The sequence below is a fragment of the Papaver somniferum genome, chromosome 1, assembly GCF_003573695.1.
Source record: "Papaver somniferum cultivar HN1 chromosome 1, ASM357369v1, whole genome shotgun sequence".
Taxonomy (NCBI): domain Eukaryota; kingdom Viridiplantae; phylum Streptophyta; class Magnoliopsida; order Ranunculales; family Papaveraceae; genus Papaver; species Papaver somniferum.
In genome coordinates, this window is record NC_039358.1 from 90239424 (window position 1) to 90265967 (window position 26544).

A 26544-nucleotide genomic window follows, 5' to 3' on the forward strand; every position below is an offset into this window, starting at 1 on the left:
AGTTGTACCCATTGTACAAGTGCATATCCTTGTAGTATTGCTGGTACCGGAGCCTGTATGGTGTTTTATACTTGATAGCATGTATTCAATGGGACCTAGTCATACATTAGCCAATAACCAACTAACACGTATTTGTACTCAGTATATCTGTGTTATCTTAAAACTTTAGATATGAGTGAAGCTAATGATGCATTCACCGTGTCTATTGTTTTATGATCAGTTTGGAAGGTATACTAACTTAGCATGTTTTCAAGTACGTCGTAAGATTATTGAATACTTTGACAGCATCATATGCACATGGAATCCAGACCCCAATTTCAGAATCAACATATAAGACCATCATCTGTGTGCATAGAAAATATCTGGAGGTTCAAATCTAGAAGCTGATGAGAATGATTATGCGTCTTTGGATAATTGGGTGATGTGACACATAAAATGTGGTAGTTATTGTTTGAGAAAAAGCAAGATTACTAGGCGAGATGAATGTCGATTCAAATTCCCAATGGAGCTTTTAGATGATTCTAAGCTTGTTGAAGAACAAGCTGATAACAACATGTACAGATTTGTTGGCCGGAGAAATGATAAATTGTTGAATTCTCACAATCGAGCGGTTCTACAAACATGGAGAGCAAACATCGACTGGTATGTTGTAACAACCACGGAATCCGTTACCAGTTATATCGCCAAGTATGCAGCAAATTAGTCCGAACCAGCATCAAAGGATTTCATCGACACTCTGCGAGGAATTATTAATGATCCACTATGACCTTGTCGTGACTCAATATATGCGATAAGAAGACTGCTCATCAAGATTGTATCGGAAATAGATATATCTTCCCAAGAGGTGTGCCACTTGTTGATGGGTTGGAATATGACAGACTCGTCAAGAAAGTTCGTTTTGCTAAATTTGAGTGAAAGTAGGTTGTTTTCCTGTCAACTATGGAAGAATCTAAGTAATGATGATGGAGATCACTGGTATGTTGTAACAACCACGGAATCCGTTACCAGTTATATCGCCAAGTATGCAGCAAATTAGTCCGAACCAGCATCAAAGGATTTCATCGACACTCTGCGAGGAATTATTAATGATCCACTATGACCTTGTCGTGACTCAATATATGCGATAAGAAGACTGCTCATCAAGATTGTATCGGAAATAGATATATCTTCCCAAGAGGTGTGCCACTTGTTGATGGGTTGGAATATGACAGACTCGTCAAGAAAGTTCGTTTTGCTAAATTTGAGTGAAAGTAGGTTGTTTTCCTGTCAACTATGGAAGAATCTAAGTAATGATGATGGAGATCACGGGATAACTAACCAGAATTTCTTTTCCAGATATTTGACTAGACCGGATGACTATGAGCAGATGTCGTTGATTGATATGTGAAAGACACGCTATTATGCTCGTCGAAAGTAGTGCAAGCACCATGTTGATCTTGTTGTTAGGATTTCACCTGAGTTCAGTGGGAAAAATATCATCAGATACTGATCATTGGGAATCCTATTGCAGACAACAAGTATTGTTGAATAGCCATTACATGAGTTTTGAAGAAGCGAAATGAAATTTTGCTATGTGGTCAGAATGTTATGCTGAACTCATCCGTCCCACTGAAAATTTGTCAGTAAATCTTAGCATGGTTGAGGATGAATTAGAGGATGAAACACATCCAAAAGATGAGGATTTAGAGGAATTGATGGTTTCAGCAGCGATGGCACCCAATTCTAGGGTATTAGAGGATACTGATTTAGGTTTGCGGGACATCGATGTCAACCATAACTGGTCACAGGGTTACTGGACTACCTTTCCATTCACGAGAAGAAAGGATTTATCCACACGTTAAGACAAATTGTGCAAGAGACACATTCAGTTTCTGGTTCAGGTACTTCTCCCATTACTCTGTCAAGACAGTAATAAGTCGCACTTGATATGGTTCTGAATTTTTGAGATCGGAATCAACTATTCGATTGATTATCAGTGGAGGGGCAGGCACGGGAAAGTCAACTCTTATAAGTGTCATTTTTCACTCAATGAGGGAATTTTTTAACAACGAAAAGTCTGTTCGAATCATGGCTCCCACCGGTGTAGACGCATCCAACACTGGAGGTTCAACTATTCACCACGAACTCGCCATCACAGCGGATAGGAACCTTTCATACAAGAAGCTGGAGGCAGAACGATGCAGACGTATGCAGGTAAATCCCCCATCTAAATACTACAGTAGGTATAGCTAAACACCAGGACAATTCTGTGTTAGTACATAAATTCATTGAATTGGGTAGATTTGAGGAGTCACATTAGGACAATTCTAGGCACAGTTGTACCTAATGTATACAAGTGCTTATTTCTGACAGAAAAAATTTGTCATGGCCTGTTTGTACCCTGTGTACATATGCATATCTTATCAGATAGTTTATAAGTAATAGTAGTTGACTAATTTTAAATTCATGACTTGAACCCATGTTGTTGTTTCAGTCATGGGTTCACCTTTTTATATTACTCTTTATTGTTGTTTCAGGTTGATTTCAAAGACACTAAGCTGATAATTATTAACGAATACAACATGATCGGCAGAAAAATGCTTACAAATATCAATCTTCGATTAAGAGACATTTTTCTAACAAGCGAACCTTTTGGGAATGTCTCTATTGTACTCGTCGGTGATATGAGACAACTTTCACATGTTTTTGATATGCCATTATATGTTGAAGGCGGGGGAGAGTTACAACTGACATGTAATCTCTCTTACTCTGTGTTTAAACAGTGTGTTTGCCTTAAAAAAAATCTGACAGTCTGGAGTTGAGAAGTCAGAATATAGAAAAGTGTTGTCTAGATTAAGTGATGGCAACTCCACTGAAGATTGGAATATGTTTGTCATTAGGAGCTACGCGACCCTTTCAGTCGAAGAAAGACAACTTTAAGCATGTTGTTCGTATGTTTCCCACTAAAGATTATGCTGCCAATCATAATTGTCAACGCCTCAGACGTCTTGGGCTTCCTGTTGCGCGTATCCCATCAAAGAATAACTATGCAACAGCTAAGGAAGCAAATTCTGATGAGGCGAAAAGGTTACAAGATGTTTTTTGTTGTCAAAGAAATCAAGGGTTATGTTGCGTAAGAGTTATTCACTCAGATTGGTTTGGTGAATGGTTCAACAGGAACTGTTAAGGACATTATATATGAAAAAGAAGAGAAATCACCCACAGGTATGCCTATTGATGTTATTGTCGAATTCGATAAGTACATTGGTCCAAGGGTGTACGTAGAATCAACTCTGATTCCTATCATTTCAGTCACAATAAGATTGACATCGTCTTTTGGGGTGGCATGCGAGCCTACTCAGTTACCACTTATCTTTTGTTGGGCAATAACGGTTCACAAGAGCTAGGGGTTGACTCTTGATCAGGCCGTGGTGAATATAGGAATCACAGAGAGACTCAGTATGACGTTTGTAGCATTGTAACGTATTAAACGACTTAGATACCTTGCGTTATGTCCTATGTTTGATTTCGAAATAATAAAGAGAATAGGCGATTGTTACGGGATTAAAAAAAAGACGTGTAGAAGAAGAGAGGTTGCAACAATTAGCAAGTGAGGCGCAAGAATCTCTAAGGTCATTTCTCTCTTGCTTTTGTTCACTGGTTTTTTGTTTTTCTCAGTTCGTTATACTCTCAACATTCTACCTATATTTGTTACTTGCCTAAATGAGTTTTCATTGCAGGTGAATGTCATTTTGATGTCACTGGAATATTAGAGCTCCAGGTAAGATTTATGTTTTACTCGGCGTTCCATATTCTTTTTCACGACTAGTAAAAATTAGTTTATTCTGAAAATTCATGAACTAAACAAACTGTTAAGGATTTTTTACTTCAAACATATTTGCAGGATAAGAAAAGCATATTGGTTGCATCTATTTTCACGGATCACAAATTTTCTTTTACAGTCTCATTGCAGCGGTGTTTCATTTTTCTTCGGTCGGCCCTCCCCACTGTGGCAGCGTGTTCTAGTCTAGATGGTTTCAAGATCGTGGAAAGGAACTCGGGCGGATTAAACTTCAAGATCATCTTCTCAGCAACCATTGGAGCATGGTTAGGTTCGAATACAAAAGAAATTCTTCAATTAAACAGCAACAGCAACAAGAGAAAATGGACCAGAAGAAACGACAACTTCTCTTTTCTAGTTGAAAAATAACAAACTCTAGGGGAGAATATCTCAAAATTGTAAGAACATATGAGAGTAGAGCTAAGAATAAGGCTCTTTTTATACCAAAAGGCAAAGATAGTTATCATTGGCAAAGATTTAATGAGCTTTTAAACAAATTAATTGGAAATAGAACCAATACCCATCATTAGCAAGCACCAGTGACGACTGATTTCCCTGGTACCATCAGCAACAATAATATCTCAAGACCAAATAGCGCTTTTTGTTGCATAGCTTTTGGTTCTATCTCTTGGAATCAATAAACTCTTTGTCATTTTTCAACCCAATAATGATCAAGAATGGGAAAGTTATTGGAACCTCTTAAATGGAAGTTCAAAGATACAACAATGGAAGTTAAGAGATAGATAGATGAAGATGGTACAATTAATACTAGAGCTCTTACACTGGCGTAAAATTGGATCAAAATAAAAGGGTTGTCGGTTCAATTATGGTCCAAAGCAAATTTCGATCATATTAGTGATTTTATGGAGGGTTTAGCTGAAATAGATAAAGAAGCAGTGGAAAGAAACCCTTTTTCTTGTATATTAAAGGTAAAATGCTTGGCGCAAGATATCCCGGCAGCAATTCAGATCAACCTTCAGGGTATGGATTTGGTTTTAGTAATAAAATGGGATTATGCTTACAGGCTAGCGATGAACTCAACGGTAAACTCCTACAGGAGGATGCTAGAACAGTTGGAAAAGGCAAAAACACCCGTGCAAATTTCAAATTCAAATTTTGATTAATGACAGTATCAAAAGTTGTACAGATGTTGCGGCTCCAATTGAATGGCTGAGGGAACACGTGGGTCAAAAGTCAATTAATAGTTCTAGTCAAACCCCAAAGACCGTAACTGATTTTTTCAATCGTTTTTCAGAAAGAAAGGTCAAGAAGGTAAGCAACAAAGTCAAAAAGTAATGGTTATTCAGAAACCAAAACCGGTTCAAGAATTTATTAACTGATACTACAAAAACAAAGGAAAGAAACAGGTAGAGAATATAGAAGTGACAGTGGTGGAAGACCAAGGGAGAATGGAGGTTGAAGATCAAGCAAATCTCAACAAACTAGATCATCTGCAATTGGCAATAGATCCTTTCAACCAAACTGAAGAAATTATGGAGGAAACTACGCAAAATCTAAACTGGGAGATAGTGAAAATCAACTTCATCCACAACATAGTGGATTAAAATATGGAAGCAACAACAAACATAAATGCAAATTTTGCAGGTCAAGAAGAGAAAGTAAAGGAAGTTTATGCAGAGATTCTGTCCAAGCATCTCAAATTAAATAAAGAACCAATAATCAATAGGCTGTCACTAATCACTGGAATCATTGCAGTACATGACTCTAATAACATAATTGAAAACTCTATGGAAGAGAATGAATGAGAGGGAGAAGCTTTTGAAGATGTAGTTAACTTGGATTCAGATGGTCTCAATGAATATTAAAGTCCTACTGTGGAATAAGAAAAGGTTAACAGCATTTGACAAGATGGATGCACTAAAAGGTCTAATTATAAAAGTTAAACCCATTGCTTGTCTAATTTAGAAAACCCATATGATGAAGATGAATGATTGGTATGTGAAACAAATATGGGGAAATGATCAACACAAATGGAGAGACATTCCTTCTCAGGGTTTGCCATGTGGACTACTTACCATTTGGGATGACTCTTTTTTGGAATGTGTTGATGAAATAGTTGGTCCAAATACACTTTTTCAAAAGTTCAAATGCAAAACTGAAAACTATGAAGGGTGTATTACTAATGTTTGCTCTCTATGTGAATACGGGAATAGAATGGATTTCTGGGAAGAAATGGAAGATCTGACAGGGTGGGAAAATGAACATTGGTGCATGGCTGGAGATTACAATGCAATTAGGAGAAGAAAAGAAAGGAACAAACCTGGAGGATCAAAAAGAAACAGAAGGCTTTTCAATGAGTTCATGTAAGAGCATGCTTTGGTGGATTTACCATTAAATGGAGGTCTTTATACTTGGAGCAATATGCAATCTGATCCTTTGCTTTGCAGACTTGACAGAGTGCTGGTGTCTCCTCAATTTGAAGGTAAATTTCCCCTTCTTACCCAAAAAATACAAGCAAGAACCTTGTCAGATCATTCCCCAATTCTGTTAACAACTGCAAACATAAATAGAAATAAAGTACCATTCATAATTGAAAGTTATTGGTTCTCTCATCCTGAATTTCTATCATATTTGAAATTATGGTGGGATACAATGGTCTACTATGGCACACTAAGATTTATAATGTCAAAAAAGTTATAAAATTTGAGATTTTTCTCAAAAGATTAAGCGAAGCAACTTACGGAAAAATGGAAGGGAAAAAGAAGGAGTTCACCAATCTGATAGACTCTATGAATTCAAGGGGGAAACTGAATCTATCACTACCTAACAATTCAATGACAGAGTAGAAATGAGGGTTAAACTCAAACAAATAAATCTTGACAATGCAAGAAAATGGCTTGTTAGCGCAAAGTCTTAACACTTCGAAGAATGTGATGCAAATACCAAATATTTCCATACTTTCGCCAATGGAAGGAGGGGAACGAATAATATGCAAAATCTTGTGATCACATTAGAAAAATTAACTGGGTTGCATGGAACACAATTTGCACGCCTAAAAAGTTAGGTGGGGCTAGGCATTAGAAAATTAAAGCTCACTAATAAGTCTCTTTTAGCTAATTGGTCCTGGAGGTTCACAAAAGAAAAGCAATTATTTTGGAGAAGAATAATACAAGAAAAAAATGAAAGCAACCACTGCAGATGTGTGGGTAAAAGATTTAAAACAACCTGAGGGTAAAAGCTTATGGAGTGGCATTCAAAAACACAAAGAAATAGTGGAAGGGATGACAAGAATTGAAATTCATAAAGGGAATGGAGTACAATTTTGGTGGGACAAATGGATGGCCAATCAACCTCTCAAAATCAAGTACCCAAACATATTCAAAATAGCTACACACACACAACAAAAAAAAAGCTTCTTTACAAGAAATGATAGCTAATGATACTTGGAACATCATACTAAGAAAAAACTTGACTGCAAATGAATTTCCTGAAGGGTGCTTGAGCTCCTTGAGGTGCTGGGTACCCCTCCAACTCTGGATGATGATGGTGAAGAAGATAGTCTCAAGTACACAGTTGCAGGAGGTTTTAGCTCAAAAATCTGTTACAATTGGCTTGTGGAGCAAATGTCAGCAACCTTGTCTTTTGTGCCATACTCTTTTATTTGGATCCGGTATGTACCCCCAAAAGGTAGAATTCTTTATATAGACTGCAGCTCAAAACTCTATCCCTACTATATTGACAACTTGCTTAGAAAGGCTGTCAGATTCAGAACACAATGTGCTCATTGTGCGCTCATCATTAGGAAACTGTCAATCATCTTCTTTTACATTGTGAAATCTCACATAAGTTGTGGAACTACAATGTAAAATGGGCGCAAGGGAGCACACTAACTACGTAGCTATAAGCTTGGAAATTCAGAAGAGGCCAAAACAGGGGAAGAAAAATTTGGCCACGGATTATTTTTGCTGTGTTGGACTATATGGTTTAGACACAATGTATTTAGATACCTAATCACCCATTTGAAAGTGATCATAGATAGCATGTAATTCAACCATTTCTTCGTAACTGTTGAAATGGGTGACTACTTTTTTTTTCCGACTCAACATTTCTCTTCAAAAAACAAAAAAAAAAAAAGATAAATTTTATTTTTTGAAATTTCAGTTCCCTCCTCTCAATCATCCTCAGATGTATTATTCCCCTCCTAGGCTCCTATCAACAGGACACTAATAGCAATTCCTTGCAAAGATAACACTAAGTGTCCTAATATTTGGAAGGTTTAGAATCATACGTATAATGTAATGGCAGATGACAACACTGAATCCATATATGTTGAGTTTTTTAATGCCACTTCAAAGTACTAATACCCTATAGTTTTCAAAAACTCGGATCCATGGAATTTATAAATAGCATCTATGTGGAAGTGACTCATTTTGATCGTATTTGTATCATAAGCACATTTTCCCCGTAACTCCTTCATGATTTTGTCAAAATCGCGTGAACGCACACAAGCGTGTGTGACGTCAGTTCGACAATGACTATACAGTATAACTTCTATAAAATAATAGATTTGGGACCAAGAAAAATTATTGTTTTAAAGAAATATTATATTATCGATAATATAATAAATTAATTTTTTTTATTAAAAAGCCGGTAAGTATTCATTCCAGTTTTTCAATGTTTAACAGAAGGGGTATTAGTTGGTAGCCGAGCAACAAGCTGAGCACCAACCCCTTTTTGAATAGCAACACCGAATCTATGAAAAATAAAACAACCAATACCACTACCAGCGTCATGACTAACTAAACAATTCTTCAGACGCTTGAAAAACAAACAGTATCATCACTAAGTTCCCCTAAGGTAGTAAAGGCTAGCACACCCAAACCATAACCGTGCGAAGTACACTCCTTCAAATACTTAGAACGTTTACGCGAGATCGCTCTGGAGATAGCCTGGCCTGGGACGAAAGAACGAACACCATCTCCAGTAAATGGGGAGACTCCTGTGATATCCATGCACACATCTTGGACGTTTTCCCAGTTGAGAACAAGGATATCTGCTGAACGTAAATCCTTATTATTCTCAGACAAAAAACCCAAAGCAACTTCTTTGCGAGCATGGACACCACCTTTGGAACAAATGTTCGAAATTATATCACGTACCAAGTCATGGCGGAACTTTATACCAACATCATTAGCACAATGAAGCGCGTGATCACCAAAAATATCCATAGGCTTATTGCAACATGAGCACAAACCGTCCTCAACAAATAAAGGGATGCCAAGGCGATAACAAACTACGGACCTGAACTGTCTGGGACCAAGGCACTGATCTAAACCGTTGATCGGGACAGCCAAAAGGTAATCCTGAGCATGTTTGATCTGATTGCATTGCAAAAGAACAGAATCTCTTGCAGATAGAGTAAATTGGTCGGGGATTTGCTTCTTAACTGCATCAAAATAAGTGACTGCCAGGGAGTGCATAGAAGGGGGGGCAGTGTCATTGACGCAGTAATTGGAAGGTAAACCACATACCTGAATGAATTTCTGAAGAGACATCTGATAGGCAGTCTCATTATCAGCCGAGAAAGAGCTACCAAGTATCACCTTCCGCACCGAGGCAGTTTGACTCTGAGAGGCAAGATAGCAATAGGTGCGAGTGTCGGCCATGGTATAAATGCCAAGTCCACCATCCTTGATAGGAAGAGTAGCCAATCTCTGTTGCAAAGGCCCAAACCCAGCTCCATCTCCGGTGATTAAAAGCCTCAAATATTGGAGCAGGTGATCATCAAAGAGGTCAGAGGCATGTTGCAGAGCTGCCGGATTAGTAGTACGCATAGCAAAGTATAGTCTGGATACACCGACACAATTACGGAGTAACAACATCTCACTCTGGGGATCTCTGAGCTTTTTGATAGCAGACATTAGTTGAATAGTCTTGTTCACCCTATTAAGCGCCATGTCGCTCATGAAATCCAAATCCAAACTCACATGTTTACCCAAAAGCTTAACTCCTTTGCTAGGTCTACCAATATCCGGTGGGAAAACACCTACCTCCAAACTGCGTGGATCAGTAGTGGGCCAAAATACCTCGGTCTTCTTGATATTAAGATGAAGGCCTCTACCCGGTCCCTCAGACTCAATGATGCTCAGAGCTCGAGCAACCTCCATTGTGTCGCCAATGATAGTGCCATCATCCAGGTACCAGGCGTCTAAATCAAGTTTGCACCGAGAAGCAATGGACTTCACAAGGGGATGAAGTGTCAGAGACAAAAGGGGACCGAGAGGATCACTTGTAGGCGTGTAATTATTATTTTATAATTAAATAATATATAATTATTTAAAAAATTAATTCCTAGCTTGGAGGTTGAATAACACTTGTAGGTTAATTAAAATATCGACTAATTTTGTAAAAGTATTATATTATTGATTAATTGCCATACAAATACAGGCACTCCAAGTATTAATGACACTTCAAAATTACTTCTTGTTGCAATACAACAACGTGATTCGGGTATTTTGATTGCATTACGAATTATTGGGGATGAACTACAACTTGATTTGAGTTTTAAAGAAAAAGAAACCAATATTAAATCATAATTTGGGAAAGTTTAATATGTATGAAATTTTTTTATTATTTTTCTAATAGCATTATTATTTTATATATTATTTGGGACATAATAATCATTAAGGGAAATTTTTGAAATGTATTGTTTTATGATTTTATCGAATTTATTATTTTAACACTAAGGGTCCGAGTTGGGACCAGAAAATTTTATTATTTTAACGAGAATATTATATTATCGGGTATTCCTTTAAAGAAGTTATGTTGTATATTACATTTGCTTACCATAAATGAAATCTTTAACATTAACTAATTGGCCATTAATGTGAGCCATGTACAGTTCATGTTAAATGAGTACAGGATCCAAGTCATCATATTTGAATAGATTTGGCATTTTTTTTCCTTTTTTCCTTCACACACATGCATCTGAGATCTCTATAAGGATAGATTTTGAGGTTTAATACGAATGCTATATCATTTCATAAAATATCAACTCAGTTACACAAAGGAAATAAAAGCTTGCACTGAAATTTATTTGATAAATTCTGTCGACAAGAGCCAACAAGAACAATCCATCCAAACAAATCCTAATTATTAGGGTAAAAACTATTCCGCCCATGGATCAGCTGATCATCCTCGGCATTTCCATGTCTGTGAAAAGTGGATCCCCTTCACGTCCAAGATTGAGCTGACCAAAAGTCAGCGAAAGCTGGTTAACATTCGAAACATATTCCGGAGTTTTACTGACATTGACATTCTTGGTGCCATTTTCTGGAATCCTCCGTTGAAGATTCACTCCTTCCATGGCGACTCCCTGATCACCCACCCAGTAATACGCCCCTCCAGGATTTTGCAAACTGTTCGTTCCCATCTGAGGATGTGCAACTCCTCCCATGTGATTTGGTTGGCTTTGCAAACCATTTGTTCCCATATGAGGCATTAAAGGAGTTGCAGAATGCGTAGCTCCCCTCATGTAATTTGGATGGCTACCATAACTGTGTATTAAAGATGGAGTTAGTTTTTTATATCCTTTCAATCAACACAAGCCATGAGAAAAATTCTACCAAAAATATTTTTACCTCATGCGTTGGAGATCACGAGCATGGCCGATATGCTCAGCAATGGTATCAGCTTCTATCTTGTGACCAGTTTTCTTTATTCGGACTCCCAGCAGAGCATAGATATCTTCCTCGGTGTAGTCTTGTATGAGCATAGACAGAGCTCCGCAACTCACATCCAGTAAACGCTGCATTCCCAAATCGCCTGCTGCAGCTGCAACTTCCCTAAGCATCTGGACAGATTGGGGCTTATCGAGACCGAAGGTTCTTTTGTCAGTCACCCATTTTATGAAATCCAAATCGCGTTCATTCCTAGCCCTTATAAGGGTGACATAGCCACAGCCAATCCTTTTAATCCTATCCTGTAATTGGGCATAGTTTCTGGTATACTGGATGACGATATCGAGAATGAATCTACTCGAATTCAGAGCTACCACCCGTCGACAGTCATAAGTTAATGTGATCTGACCTCCTTGTACTAGCCGCTTTAAAGCGTCAAACTGCATACCAAGGCTCTCCTCAATCTCTATTACATGGCCATCGTTGCTTTGCAAGAAAAATCTCAATGGTACCAAGTTTTGAGAAAACACAGAGAAAGCAGGCTGTTCTCCATTACGACTTGCCATGGTTAAATGGGGGGATCTGCATTTTGATGAATTCGTGTGAGAATAACGAATACTCGAAAAAGTAGAATTTATTCATCAACATAGAAAATATCGGACAAAATTAAATGTTAGTACATATATACTACCCTGCTGGGGTAGGTGTAGGTGAAAGGTCTGTCTGTGTACAATTGAAATTTCCTAAAATAGAACATCGACAATCTGACAATCAAATGCAGGAGAAAAACAAATCACAACATGCAGGGAACGCAATTACCACTTGTAAGTGGGGAGGGACATGTTACAATAACTACCACTTATAATACTAGATGCCCAAAGAACTTTCCCCAAATAAAAACAAAAGAGGGGAAAAAATTGTGAACATCATATTTCTGCTATTGGTGTGAGATCTCTAATGAACTCTACTCAATCTATGTCATGTCATTTGGCTAGTAATACCGAAACCATGACTAGAGAGCATCTACAGCTAAAAGTAGAAATGAGTTATGGAATGGCACGGATTAATAAGATAAGTGTAGCTGTCTCAATGTTGCAATACCAAAAGGTTGAGTAATGCTCATAAAATCAAATTAAAACCCGAGTACCTTTCGCGGGGAAAAATCGTGCTCGATGATTTCGAATAAAGGTATACAAATTAAGGATTGAAAGAGCTTATAAATGCAAATTAAAGTATGAGATACTCGAAGACCTTCGGAGAAAAAAGGCGGCGCTCAACGGTATTACCGACTTACCGTTAAATTTCTCTGATCATCCTCCATGGTAAACATCACATAATATAGGTCATGTACCACGGAGCTAGCAGAAACATAATCAGTTCATACATATAGACCATCCAAAATCAAACTAGAAACTGAAATCTATCAACATATAAGGTAAGCCGCTAGAAAACAGATGCTCTACAAATAGCAAATGGAACAGAAGAAAAACAACAGCTAAAACAAAAGAATATATGGATGCTACTATTGAGAGTTCAAACATCATCTCAAGTATGAAAGCACTACTATCAAATAAAACGGAGCTACCGCTATCCTATATGTACCTTAGTTTTGATACTCTAAACTCTCTACTCTTTGTCTCTTCCAGATAAGTGGCAGAGACACAAAGTAGTGTTGAAGTATTTATAGAGAAGTGAAGCACAAATACTGAGACCAACAGGGATACTAATCAATGTCGAGATTACCAATGTGGATTGTTCCAATCTCTCAATAGGGTTTCTATTGACTTAGTGAGACCAATAAGAGCGTAAGTTTATGAAACCGAAAAAGTAAATCATCAGAAACTGTCATTAAGAGTTTGGGCGTGGAGTAGTAAATGAAATTTACTAAAGAAATCGTAAAAAGAAACAAGAACATAAATACTGAAATCTAAACTCCGGAACTCAAGGATTTGCTTTGCTGTGTCCAGACATAGAAAGAAATCCAACGAATAAATGCTTCTCAATTCTCACTAATGAAAAAAACAATCCATTGCCCATATACCAAATGCATACATAAGCTAGTCATGAACATTCGCCAATAGGTGCAAGTTATTTAGACACAGTAGCTAGTTGCAACAACGAATCGCGCACTTACACGGATCAAAGTCGCTGGGGACAGACATGGCACAAGAGACCAGCCCCTTCTAGTCCGTGGGATTCAACCCGCAATCTAAGACAGCAGATTTCAATGGGGTTCTCTGGTTGGTTGGTTCCGCAACCATTCACTTAGAGATTTGATTATAAATTGGGGAGCTGAGCTGGATACTAATATGGTGTTAATCAACCCTCCATATTAGATGGCTCTACTGACATTGTGATCCAGGTCCTAAGTTTATAATGAAATAACTTACTCACAAACTAAAAAAATTCTTTGTCCTTGTACACTAATTCTAATTAGCCAAGTCCTTTATAAATTTTAGCTACATGGAAGAAAAAAAGGATATACAGATGAAGCACCCAAAAGAAACAAAAAAAATTATCTGTTTACCTTCATTTAGGATTAAAGTATAACATGCTTTGTTTCTCAACTAACCAACATCTGACAAGGAAGGCAAAGTAATCTACTTTTTCAGTATAACTCCACAAAACTTCTTTTGAGCTGATAATACTGCTCTACTACTTTAGATGGTGAGTCAAAATTAAAATTAAATCCTAAGAGAAAAAAAGAACATGTACAGATGGTCAGTTCTCCAGAAATTGTATTTACAACTGTTCCTCTCTATCTATCAATCTCTCTCACTCATCAATCATCGATGGTTTGAATCTCACCCATCATGATACGGTTACTCTTTACGTTGAACGCCAAAAGTGATGCTGCACTGACCTTTTTCCCCTTCTTTCCTTTCTTCTTGCTTCCTCCCTGTGTTAATCCGTCTGAAGTTGCTCCCACGGTACCTGTGTGGCCTAAGTCCCCATTGCGGCTTATACTGTTCTTACTTTTTACTTCTCCTACAAAAGCCCCAGCCGACTTGCGGTCACTGCGAGCTTGAAAGGCAATTTCAAGTACGTCAGCTGACAGCATTTCCTTGTAGTTTAGGAACTTGTCGATGAACTTATGATCAGGATCATACGATCCAAGGTTCTCTATCAAAAGTGTCTCAGCCTCTGAAGTTGATTGCTTCAGACAAAATTCCAGGAAGCTTGTGTCTGGGGAAACAAGGAGTCATCCAAATTAAATTAGAGAAAGTGGGTAACGGTGAGGAACAATAATTCATATAGAAGTCAAAAATTATTACAGCAAATAAATATCTAATTGCCATGAAACGTATACTGTTTAGTCGTTAGATGTGGAAGTATTACAACTAAACTATAATTGACAGTTTATGCCCCAGCTAATACCGTCTACCAAGATGGATACTCGTGTCCAACAAAGGTGGACCTGGCAGTGGGTACTGCAATTATTTCATTTTTTCAAAGGAGTTTCACTTCAAACAAATTCATTTTCAAGAGCAAGGATAATAAAATTACTAATAATTATTATTATTAGTAACAAAAGAAATTTCATGTCTTAGATCTTGTGGTGTTAAATATCAAATGTACCTGTTGAGCCGATAAGCCTAAACGCCTCGTTCTCACACCAATCTCTGAAGTCCATAGCCTCTGGGGAAAAAAATAGAAGCAAAACGGAGAGAATGAGATGCTACACGAAAATAAACATTAAAAGATGACACTGCATTTCTTTTTAACAAAATAATTGCTGTGTCAACTAGAGATAGTTATTGTTGGACACGCGGTGGGTACTGCAGTCGTTCAACTCAAATTCACTTTCAAGCCCAACTATTTTAAAAACTCCTTTATCCTTTGATAATTCCTCTCCTGGATTCAGTCCTCTTTCCAGAAATACAAAGGACCAAAAATGCAACTGAATTGAGTACTTTTAGGATTGCTGCTTCGAACACCGAAACTCCTACCCATTCATATGCTGCATTCAAGATTTAACAAGAAAAACCAACAAAACATGCAAAACGTGAAAATGCAAGCACTAGCCATACCCGAATGCTTGGCATCCCTCCTCTCTTTCAGTGAGGACTGGGCAGCTGGGGAGGATGAAAGAGTATAATCAACAGGCTTGTTGCCTGTGGACTTCTGCCGACTTGCCAGTCCTCCTTGGGTACCCTTCACTGTGCTGCTTTTGGATCCCCAATTGCTTGTGTTTACAGCTGGAAAATCAGACCTGCATAGAAGACAAGTACTTGATTTAAATCCTGTGGATAAATTAAAGTGCAAGACGTAGAAAACCAAAGATTCAGTTTCACAATGTTCCTTCTCATGCAGTTCAGGTGTTATTCTTTTCATTATACTTCTTCGGGAACTTCTTGGGAGTACTAAAACCACATTGCGCGAGATGCTACTAGGCTAATGCAGCCATGGTTTACAAGAGCTAAGTTTTCCTGTAGTAATCAACTAGCCTGTATGACCAAACAATCCATATGCATTATTCGCTTCACTTTCCCCTTTCATAACCCAATTATCTGACTGCTATATTTGTTTCTCAAAGGACATCGCTAATTTGCTATAACTACTGCATTTAAACTGTACGAACCCAAAACACAAAACACAAAAAAATACTTACACAAATACCTAAAGCATTGCTGACTTAGGCTGCCGAGATAATCATCTCGGGCTCATAAATTGAAGTACGGACCCAATAAGAATGATAGCAAGTATATGAAGATTATTGAACAGTAGATATAGAATCATCAATGGTTGTCTTTGTCAAAAAAATCACTAGATGCAACAATTAATGTAGTCAACGAACGAGCATTTCTAGTTGAGAAGGTTCTAACAATTCAAAAGTGCAAACTAGTAATTAATTAGTGTGATGTGGATTATGAAATTAAAAAATAATTATGGAAATTTAAAATGTAACAGTAACAAAAATAAAGTATGAGGTAAGATTTTGAACGTACTGATTCACTTCTTGTCTTGATTGATCGAGAGGACCCCAGAATAAATCATCATCTGCCATAGATTTTGACTGAGCGTTAGCAGCAGAATTGATGTGGATAGAAGGCGTTGATTTAGATGGGGAAGTTTCGGCAATAGGCCATGAAGCACCACTTCCACGAGTATTCTTGGCTGCTTGGACTTTTTGAGGGGTTGGAACCTGCACCTGATGCTGCTGGACAGAAGGCCCTCTTTTCTCTTGCTCCTTTTGGATGTCCCTTAAGGATGTTGGTTTTGACAGCTTCCCTGGCTCAGTAGACCAAGCTGGAGCAGGTGAAGGGTATGCTGGTTCCCCTTTCCATAAAACAAAATCTCCTAAAGAAGGACCTGATGGGGGTGCAGGTAAAACCTCCTTCTCCTGCTTCACCTGACGAGTGTTCTTTCCTTTCTCCACGGGGCTTGATGCAACATGAACATCAACAACAACTGCAGGTGTAGCCTTACCCCCAGTACCCTTACCCTTTGCTGACTTTTTACGACCCTTTTTAGTGTCTTTTGCTTCAATAAAATTGGAATCGTCAACCGATGAATCCACTTGATTGGTCATAACTGGTAATGGAGGCTCTTCAACAACTCTCTCATAGGACTTGGCAAGAACTTCTTCTGCCAATAAATCATGTAACTGGCTCTTCTTGTTCTTTTGAGGTGGAAAACTTCCAGAAGATTTACCTGGCATAAACATCTCATTCCCTGCATCATGATAGTTATCTCTGGTAGGGTTTGGCTCCAAATTAGGTACAACTACACCCCAAGGACTAGAGAAATTTGAATTTATGGAGGAGGATACAGGCTCAGAAGTAGCAATTTCTTTTTGTGTCCTCCACTGTTCCTCTTGTTGAATTTCCAAGAGTGACTTTGGTTTAAAACCAGGTGCGGGTTTCCAAGCTCGTTGAACTGAATGTGTTTCTGCATTTTGCAATGACTCTGAACCACCCCAACCTTCAACAGTTTCTACTTCATTAGGAAACGCGCTTCCAGATTTGATATCCTCTGCCTTCCCCTGAGATTCCCCATGAAGTGCTGCTTCTGCTGCATCACCTGCATACGAATCTAGATTACCACCTTCAGAAAGTTTAGGTTGTTGTTGCGAAGATGCTGCGGATACGCCGCCTTTAGCCTGGTCCGCAGATTGTTGCGCCTTAGAATTCTTTTGCTTTCTGGACTTCTTGTCTGATGTTTTCTTTACCTCACGTACTTCCACACTTTTTTCTTCTCTCGCAGTGTGAGGCTCAACTTGAGATGGCTCAACACCTGCAAAAAGTGAAGAACCTGCGTCGTTCAGTTTTTCATGTGTAACTATTCTATTTAAGACAAACACCAAAGGAAATGCAGAAGCAACATCACCTTCTGGACATGCTGAAGATAAACTTGAAACTGAATCACGACCCTTGGAAATATCTTGTGATATGTGGTCCGGAACTACAGCATCATAGTTATTCGAAACAAGACCGTTCTTCTGCAGAACATGGAGATCATCCAGAGATTTCTCTGTTGCCTCCTGTGAAGGTGTACCATGTGCCACTGCTGGTAAAACATCTTTGTTTTGAATGCGACCAATGTGTTCGGGCTGAGCAGTATCCCAACCATTTCTAGGAATTTGGCCTTCAAAAATATGATGTGGCAGGTTTGATAATGGAGAGACTCCAGAACTGACGCTAAGTCCAACATCATTAGAAATTTGAGGAGGCCTGGTCGAACTGCTACTAGTAAGGCCACCTTGCAAATTCGGAATAGGTGCCTGTGAATTCATCATAAATTCATGCGGGGGACGAAGCACAAGATGATCAAGAGGACCACTCCCTGCTGCTACAGCAGCAGCCTGAATATGCGCATAAGATGGATCACCGAAGTGCTGGTGAGATTGCCGCTCAGAGAGAACCTGTGAAAGCAATTGTTGCTGCCGTAATAACTGCTGCTGCTGTTCCTGTTTTTGTTGCTGCTGCTTGAGCAGCAAGAGTTTGTCAAGTACTGAAAGCTGTTGGGGAACGGATGCCTGGGAATGCAATTGAAGTTGAGATAATAGGTACTGATCTTGCAACATAGATAACATTTGAGGGTCTTGAGAAAGAACAAAAGACAGCAGGTTCTCCTTGGTTGCAACGCCTGAAGGATGATCTACATTTTGACCAACCATACTAGTTGATGAGGGTAGATTCTGAGGCTGCAGCCTCTGTTGCTGTTGATGTCCATAAGGGGACAGTGGAGGGAAATGCTGATTCTGATGCAAGTCTGTTTTCTCCTGGCGTATGCCACCTTGAACAGGAAAGTTTGACCAACTACTAACTCCATTATTGACAACAGGGGACTTGTCAGCCACGCCTTGCAGCAAAGACATCAAGTCCATATTTTGGGGAATCTGGCGCGGACTGTCAACTGATGGTAAGAGTTTCGCATGTGGAGGAGTTTCAGGGATAATATCTGCATTTGGAACCATGGGAGCAGAATCTCTCCCTGGCCAATAAGAGTGAGGACTTGGAATTGACCTCTGTCGTTCCAATGCCATTTTCTGGGCCAGGAGATAATTGAGATCACGTCCACTATCTACGCCCATTGAAGGCATCCCACCGGAATTATTACCAATATACCCTTGCAAACCTACAATATTACAGTAAAAAGTCTTTAGCAAGATGAGAGTTATTAAGGGATGATCATTTGGAAACATCATCAGAAAAGTAGCAGAAGACTGCAACAGGAGCTGTAAATCATGAGACAGAAAGTTTTACAGCTATGGACAATGTAATATAAACCAGAGAGCACTTATGTGCCTGAAGCAACCAACCTTCAGAAAACTTATCTAGTGAGGAACTGCTTATATTTCCAGACATAAGTGATTCCAAGTATCTATTATCAGCTTCAGTCATGGAACCTTGTCTACTTCTTGGGTCAGTCTTTAGGATGTCAATCTCGCTTGGAGCTGCATGATGCATTCCCATACTACTAAACTTAGACACATTTAATGACTCTGATACGTCACTTTGTTTAGGCGCGGCAAAACCAGGTGGTGGCCTTGCTTTTGCCCTTAAATGGGGCATCACATCCCCAAGCGATGAGAAGGGTGTATCAGGTGGTGCACCTGCTACACGAACCTCCAAGTCTATGCCAAAAAAACCAGCTTCAAACCACCCAATAAGATCACTGCCGGAGAAAGGACCTTGAATTTGACTTTGTGGGTCTTTGTAAAACAGAGATAGGTCTTCCGGCGAAGTCTGAGGTAAGAACTTTCTGGCTTCCTGCTCCCTATCCAACACCCCGGACGGTTGTCTTCTAATAAGAGGATCACGAGATGTTTCTGAGTGGAACCCCTCAGTACTTCTCCAAATTGGCTCAGCTCTGTAGTATGGCGAAACTGCAGCACTACTCTCCCTTTCAGGATCCCGGTCTTTCTGCGAGCGCGACCAGTCCATATCTGTTCTTGACCTACTCTCATTTGGAAGACCTCTCCACTCATGCAATTGCCCATGTGAGTGCTCGCCATGAGACTGAGATCTCCAAGGAGTAACAGGATGGGCAGAACCTTGTGCACCCACTTCCCTGACGACTCCTGCCTCATCAGCTTTCTTCCGGAGAAAGCCATCTGACCTCACAGCTGCCCAAAGAGAAACTTAAATTAGCAAATCAGGACAAAAAAGTCCGAAAGTTGAAAAGTTTCAAAAATCAGCTTCAGCCTATTGACCAATAAATTCACAAGCCTTGAACGCGTTTATCGTCTACCTTCTGCGACAAATTTGCTATCACGGTGGCTGTGGGGGTTTTGAGATGCTTCAAACTTCATGTCAGAACCATGAGGATGCACGTACTTCTCTTTTGAAGGGCTCCGAGAAAAGAGACCACCTTTAGAATGGTCGGCACTTTCATCCTTATAATCATCAGAGTGAGGTGGCAAATCATCTGCACAATCGATAAACCCTGGTTCAGCAAATAAAACTCTCCAGATTTTCTAACTATATGCATGTACACACTCATTTGGGTACTCAAAAGGTATCACGAAAGGCCATACCAAACTTGTTTCGCCTTGATTGCACCCCATCTGAAGTATTCCTTCCAACAGATCCATCTTTCGAAGTCTGGGGCAGGCCACTACTTACTATGTCTCCTTTGTGAATTCCATCCAGAATAACCTACACAAGCAATACTGCTGTTAGAACACTCCTTCAAGTAAAATAGCATCACAAGATTCTCTGCAAGATAGATTACCGATTCTTCTGGAGTGGGATCAGATAGGGCAAGCGGCTCTAATGGATCTTCCTGTGTCAAAGAAGGAATCTCTGCGAACCCATCTAACGGCTTCTTATGGAATCTCAAATCAGTTGTCCTGAAAAGATCAAGCAATCTTGTCCTACTATATTTTAAAGGAGAAGGATCGCCATGCCCACTTTCACCCCTCTCCAAGACAGAACCTGACGAATAGGACTGAGAAGAAATGCTCTGCAAAGAATTCCCAGCGGACCCACCCCTGCCACGACCAATAGAAAAGGCTGGAGGAGCATTTTCCCCTCGGCTCCTACCATAACCAAATGGGGTCTGTTTGGTTGGAATTTGGGTTAGTGGAAAAGGAGAGTCTCCTTTTCCCCGGCTTTGGGAAGCGGTTGATCGCCACGGCCGGTAGTGATCCCCCTCCCTTTCATCTTTTCCATGAGGAGATAGATAGGGTAATCCTTTGTCGCGAGGGACCTCACCATCTCGACCAACATCGAGCTTCTCACGCCAATTTTCTGATTCCTTCTCATCTGGCCCCCAACGTGTGTTCCATTTGTTCTCACGGCGCTGATCATAGTTGGTATCTCGATTACTCGAATCAGACCAGCGCTCGGATGGGGGTCGGCGTGCTTCTCCAACACTCCTGTTAGAGGAATTGTCCACCCACCGGTCAGTCTTGCGGGGATCCGTAAGCTCTTTGTCCCCCTCCCTCCACCGATCCCTGCGAATAGCAGAACCTGTGTCTCTTTCTTCATCGCGCCAGCGGTCACGACGACCAGATTCCGGATCATGCACTGTTGGTCTGAAAACATCCCTTTTCTTATCTGCCTCAAAAATTTCGTCGCCAGATGATTTTGATATATCTGAACAACCACCATAACCTGGATACGGGCTGAGATGGGAATCCTGTGTAGCACATATCAGAAAAAAATATAATAACAGTTGGTTACTTCCTTCCAGAAGAACAATAACCATATCAAACCTGCATTCAATATCTGAAAATACCATTACATATGAATCGACCATCATAAAACCATCCAGAGATAAAAGCAATCATGAGCTTACCATTCCAGATTTGCTCTCCCCGGGCTTCGCCAGAAGCCACTGTGGTGAAAGAGGAATAGGATTATCAGATCCTTGCATATCTGAAGACAGAAAAGAAGGAACATTCACATCACAGTTCTCATCAACCGGATACCTTCCAGTTCAAAGGAACTGATATGTAAAGGAATAAAAAGGAAGAAGCTAAAATTCCAGACGCAGCTTAAAGTTCTCATTCCAATTAAACTGAAAACACTGGCCAGATGGAACATAACAAACAATCTAGATAATTATATTATTGCACCAAATGACACCTCATTAACACATCGCATTCGTAGATAACAAAGGGATGGCAGAACAAGGAGAAACTCGAGAACCAAGTATTGGACTATCATTGTTATTAAACTAACATGAGCCAGACCTGTGGGCATTTTAAGGCCTGAAACTTTCATCTATAATGAAATGATTATCTGCAGCTAAAGCAAGTAGCTTCGCTTGCCTTCCGCAGACAAGGCCATATTTTCAAGTCCAGGCAGGAAATCATAATAACAGAAATAAAACACCATCTGAAAGGATGACAAAACCAATGACAGCCAACACACTTAAGTTTAAGCTCACTACTTACACACACAAGCTTGAGTAGCTTAAAACATGTCTATCAAGACTTCCGAAAGTGCAACTACAACCAACGCAAAAAGTTAAGCAGGATTTTTACAAAAAGTTACAGGTATACTGTAAAGATGACTAGACAGTAAGTTCATCATCACCATACAGTAAACAAGAACCATCTAAGATTCCAAAATCCAGCAAAACAAACTGTGTAAAACTGTATTCTTAAAGCGTTTTACACTACAAACAAACATCTAAGTAATACATCTTTTCATTCGCTGTGTTCTACCACACATTCAGACAACATTTAGCCGAGAAAATCCAAATAATCGCCATTCAACACAAGAAAGACTCTCTTTTCAGCTGATTTTGATATTCAATTACAAAAAAAATGCAATAAACAAATCAAATAAAAAAAAAATCAGTAAACCAACAACACCACAAAAAAAGTACAAAATTAAGACTACCACCATCAAAAATCTCTATCGGAACCGAACAAAAGCTGCAGTCCATAAAACCCTAGCTTATACCATTGAATAAAACCTAAGTTTGTAAAATCTCGAAACAAAACAAAAAATAAATTCCATTCCAGAAAATTAGGGTTTAGATATGAAATTTTAACACCATTCAATGCAGAAAAAATCATCTCTCACAGCTGAAATCACTGAAGGGAAATAGAAAGAGAAGGTTTATGTACCTTTGGAGATCTGCTGAAAAGAGTTAAGAGAAGAAGAGACATTAATGTCTCGAGATTCGACATTGCTTGGTTCGGCCATGGCTGCTGAATGATGATCAAAGAGAGGGAGCTTGGGGGAAAACAATAAAAACTGCTGGAGCCTTGTTTCTTTATAATACACAACTGATTGTATGTAGGAAGAGGAAGATGGGGGCGCAAAGTAGGGATATCAAAACAGGATTAGATTGGGAAAAAAGAAAAGTATTATATCACCTACAGGCTCACGTTAGCACTAACCCTTAAGTAACCCTTTTGTTCGACCAAAACGGATATTTTACGTAGAAATTATTTTTTGTCTGATTCTTATTTGAAGGGGGTGCGTATTGTACATCATATGGCGTATGTTAAGGTGACGGTAAGCTGCTCGTACTTTCGGAGTTTGTACGTGCGCAATCGTGTGCCGCTTGTGGAGATGAAGGGGTTTTTGTAACCCTAGCTAGCAACAGTTAACTAGTTAAGTGAAAGACACTTAGCATCCTAATCATAACCGGCAGTGGAGAAGGGACGCTAATTTGGAAAGATTTGCTGCCAGATTTGGCTGTCTTTATGGTCGTGCGAGATTTTACACCCAGCCTCTAACTTTTTTTTTTCTTTTTTGTTTCCCTGAGGGCGAGGAAAATAATATAGCAAATGCTATTCACTTCACTACAATTTTAATTTCTGGGTTTAGATTTAAATTCAGATAGGTTTTAATATTTTCCGGATGTAGGATTTAGAGTGGAGGAGCGAGGTGAATAATATTGAATGATATATGAAAAAAAAATGATTCTTATACCAAATTTAGAAAAAAAATGTGACAAAATTTGCTAAAAAAAATCGCTTGGCAAAACTTTTTTCTGATGTAAAGTAAATTCGGTAAAATTAATCGATATAATTACTTTTTAAAAGGGGACTTACCAAAACACTGTCTACTTAATGTTATATATTTTGGATAAGTCTCAAAAGCATGTAACAAAATAGATTGATTTCTCCATACCACAACTCTTGTATATGACGCAGAAATTCAGCGATATTTTTGTAATCATTTACAAGGAGAACAGTGTTTAATATTCCTAGTTTAATAGCATATTTGACTTCCACTTTCTCAGACGAGATTCACAGTTTTTTTTGCTCTTTTTTGAAAAAATCAACAATCACACCACAACTGTTAGTCCTGACCAATGTGGTTAATCTCGATTATTTTGGTCGAGATTTTCACTTTTTCTCATTTTTGGGATTAAGATGATACATTTTGCTAAATCTCATGGAGAAGAGTATTTTTAGAGTATCTCGGAAGATTCGGTTGAGACACTCCAATAATTACCTACCCGAGTCACTGAGTCCAGGGTAATTTTTTAAGTTGATTGATTGAAAGAAATGCTAGTCGTACGAGAAGAAAATCAATTCCAACTGATACATTAGAATGAGAGAAAGTTGGAGATAAACAATCTCTTCAATATACAATCACAAATATAAGTTAACAATTTTAAATTCTTTAAAACATCAATTAAAGTGGTATGATCAACTTCTTCGTTATCGTATGTAATCATAAAGGTTGTCAACAAAATTAGGTATATCTAAGTACTAGGCATAGAGATGCAGATGATGATTGCATCAATAAAAGAAATAACAAGAGAGACTAAGAAGCAACATGATAAAAAGCGAGCTTCATCATATGGGAATGATGGAATAATTTAGGAGTTACAGTTTCTGAAACATATATTCTTATTAGAGTATGTAAACAGAATTGTGATGCGTGAAGTTTTTTTTCTTATGCTTGCTTTATTAAATTGTTCATATAACATTAGTGGATGGAATGGCGTCTTAAGATTTTATTTAATTTGGTCCTGCTGGAAAATGAAGGGTTGGATTGTTGTCAGGAATACATGTGAAAGGAAACATACCAAGTACACCATCAACTTGGGTTGATTCCTATAGTTAGGTTCGGTTTCAATACTTATTATATATATCAAGTGTGTACCTTGTTATTGTTATCTTCTTAACAGTCTCTGTTTATATTAGATTAGAAAAGGTATCAGACTTATAGGTTGATATCGAAAACATTACGGTGTACTTGGTACCCTCGCCATTTCAATTAAGAAATCATGTTGCAATAGTCTGTCTATTTATAGATCTTCAAGGTTACGGATAGCTTTGAATTCAAGCTAAGTTTAGCTTGAGATCCAAGCAAACACTTTCCCAGTTTAGATGAAATTATTATGAGGAAGTCATGTAAGCATGTGAAAAGACAGCCTTGCAATTACACGGAAGAATATACACTATGGTCCAGGATTCTGGAACTGTGCACAATGATAATCCATAGCGGCAAGTATGCTTTTGAACTTACAAGCACATAACGGTTTTCAATAACACTCAAGACTGAACAATAATCCACAAGCCTGAACTTCAGGTGCAGGGGGTTTGTAAACCTATACAGTTCACAAAATAAAACTGATTAAGTAATAAATACAAATATGTGTACCTTGCGCCAAGAAATTTTAAATATTTTATAAATCAATTTGAAACATTCCCAATATCTATATACCAACCAAAATACTTTTGTAAATCGAACTCTCTTATCGTCGAAGAAAAAAGTCAAACAATCACTTATACACTTAACGTAATATCCCAACCCTATATCGATATTGTCCCCATTAACTACCGATGTCATTTATTGAGTATCAACAAGGATATATAAAACTTAACAGTAACCTACTCTTCCAATGGAATGAGCCTGGTAAATTGATAATTCTCTTCTTGCCTCAATTTTATTACAATCAGTTGTAATAAATACATCCCCTAAACTCTCACTAACTCTACATTTAATCTCATTCGTTGGATACAGATTAATATAATCCGAGAGTTTACGCAAAAGACCTCAGTAATCAAGATTAAATACAACTAACGTGAAGTAAAATAAAGATTGTTCAAACAATAAGGACTTGTACAATAGGTACATGACAATACCCTCCCCTTTTAAGCATCCTTGTCCTCAAGGATGAATTCAGGGAACTGAGCTTGAATGTGATATTTGTCTTCCCAAGTAGCATCCTCAAGTGGTGAATTGGACCACTAAAGTAGAATATGAGGAACATATGTACCTGCACGCAATGTCACTCTAGTATCTGAAACAACAACATGAACAACTACAAATGTGCCATTAGTATCAACCAAAGGTAAGGCATGAGAAGGAGTAGCATGCAGTCCAATCTTCCTTTTCAGCTGGGGGATATGGAAGAAAGGAAGTATTCTTGAGCCCACGTGTAGCTTCAGTGTATAAGCAACAACCCCCACCCTCTGAGGAACCTCAAATGGACCATAGTACTTAGAAGAAAGTTTAAAGTTTTTCCTTAAGGACATGGGGATTTCTATATGGTTGTAACTTTAAAAAATACCAAATCTCCCACAAAAAAAGTCCTATCACTTCTTGATTGATCAGCAAAAAACTTCATCATGTCATGAGCCTTGTTCAAATCTTCTTTGAGTAAGTGAAGCACGTGGTCTCTTTGCTTAAGATATTCTTGAACACTCTCTAC

The 26544-nt window shown here is 38.6% G+C and overlaps 2 protein-coding genes and 1 long non-coding RNA gene across 4 annotated transcripts; 1 reads left to right on the plus strand and 2 right to left on the minus strand.

Annotated features, from left to right (window-relative positions):
• Nucleotides 1–242: 242 nt before the first annotated feature.
• LOC113294204 lies at nucleotides 243–6324 on the plus strand. Of its 2 annotated transcripts, none has more exons than XR_003332651.1 (4): nucleotides 243–2193; nucleotides 2517–3611; nucleotides 3720–3760; nucleotides 3884–6324. It is a non-coding gene; the product is annotated as an uncharacterized LOC113294204 (long non-coding RNA). The 2 variants fall into 2 exon arrangements; XR_003332650.1 differs by having other exon boundaries at nucleotides 3942–4134.
• A 4640-nt stretch (nucleotides 6325–10964) lies between these two features.
• Nucleotides 10965–13080, minus strand: LOC113347373. The gene is made up of 3 exons (XM_026591022.1): nucleotides 13063–13080; nucleotides 11422–12042; nucleotides 10965–11337 (listed from the first exon to the last, which is right to left on the minus strand). The coding sequence occupies exons 2-3, from the start codon at nucleotides 12024–12026 to the stop codon at nucleotides 10965–10967; spliced, it is 978 nt and encodes a 325-aa protein (XP_026446807.1). The 5' UTR covers nucleotides 12027–12042; nucleotides 13063–13080.
• An 882-nt stretch (nucleotides 13081–13962) lies between these two features.
• Nucleotides 13963–23176, minus strand: LOC113294210. The gene is made up of 11 exons (XM_026542618.1): nucleotides 22991–23176; nucleotides 21709–21788; nucleotides 20641–21549; nucleotides 20444–20564; nucleotides 20158–20334; nucleotides 19226–20032; nucleotides 17791–19041; nucleotides 16410–17697; nucleotides 15492–15673; nucleotides 15040–15099; nucleotides 13963–14646 (listed from the first exon to the last, which is right to left on the minus strand). The coding sequence occupies exons 1-11, from the start codon at nucleotides 23067–23069 to the stop codon at nucleotides 14243–14245; spliced, it is 5358 nt and encodes a 1785-aa protein (XP_026398403.1). The 5' UTR covers nucleotides 23070–23176; the 3' UTR covers nucleotides 13963–14242.
• Between the last annotated feature and the right edge of the window lie 3368 nt (nucleotides 23177–26544).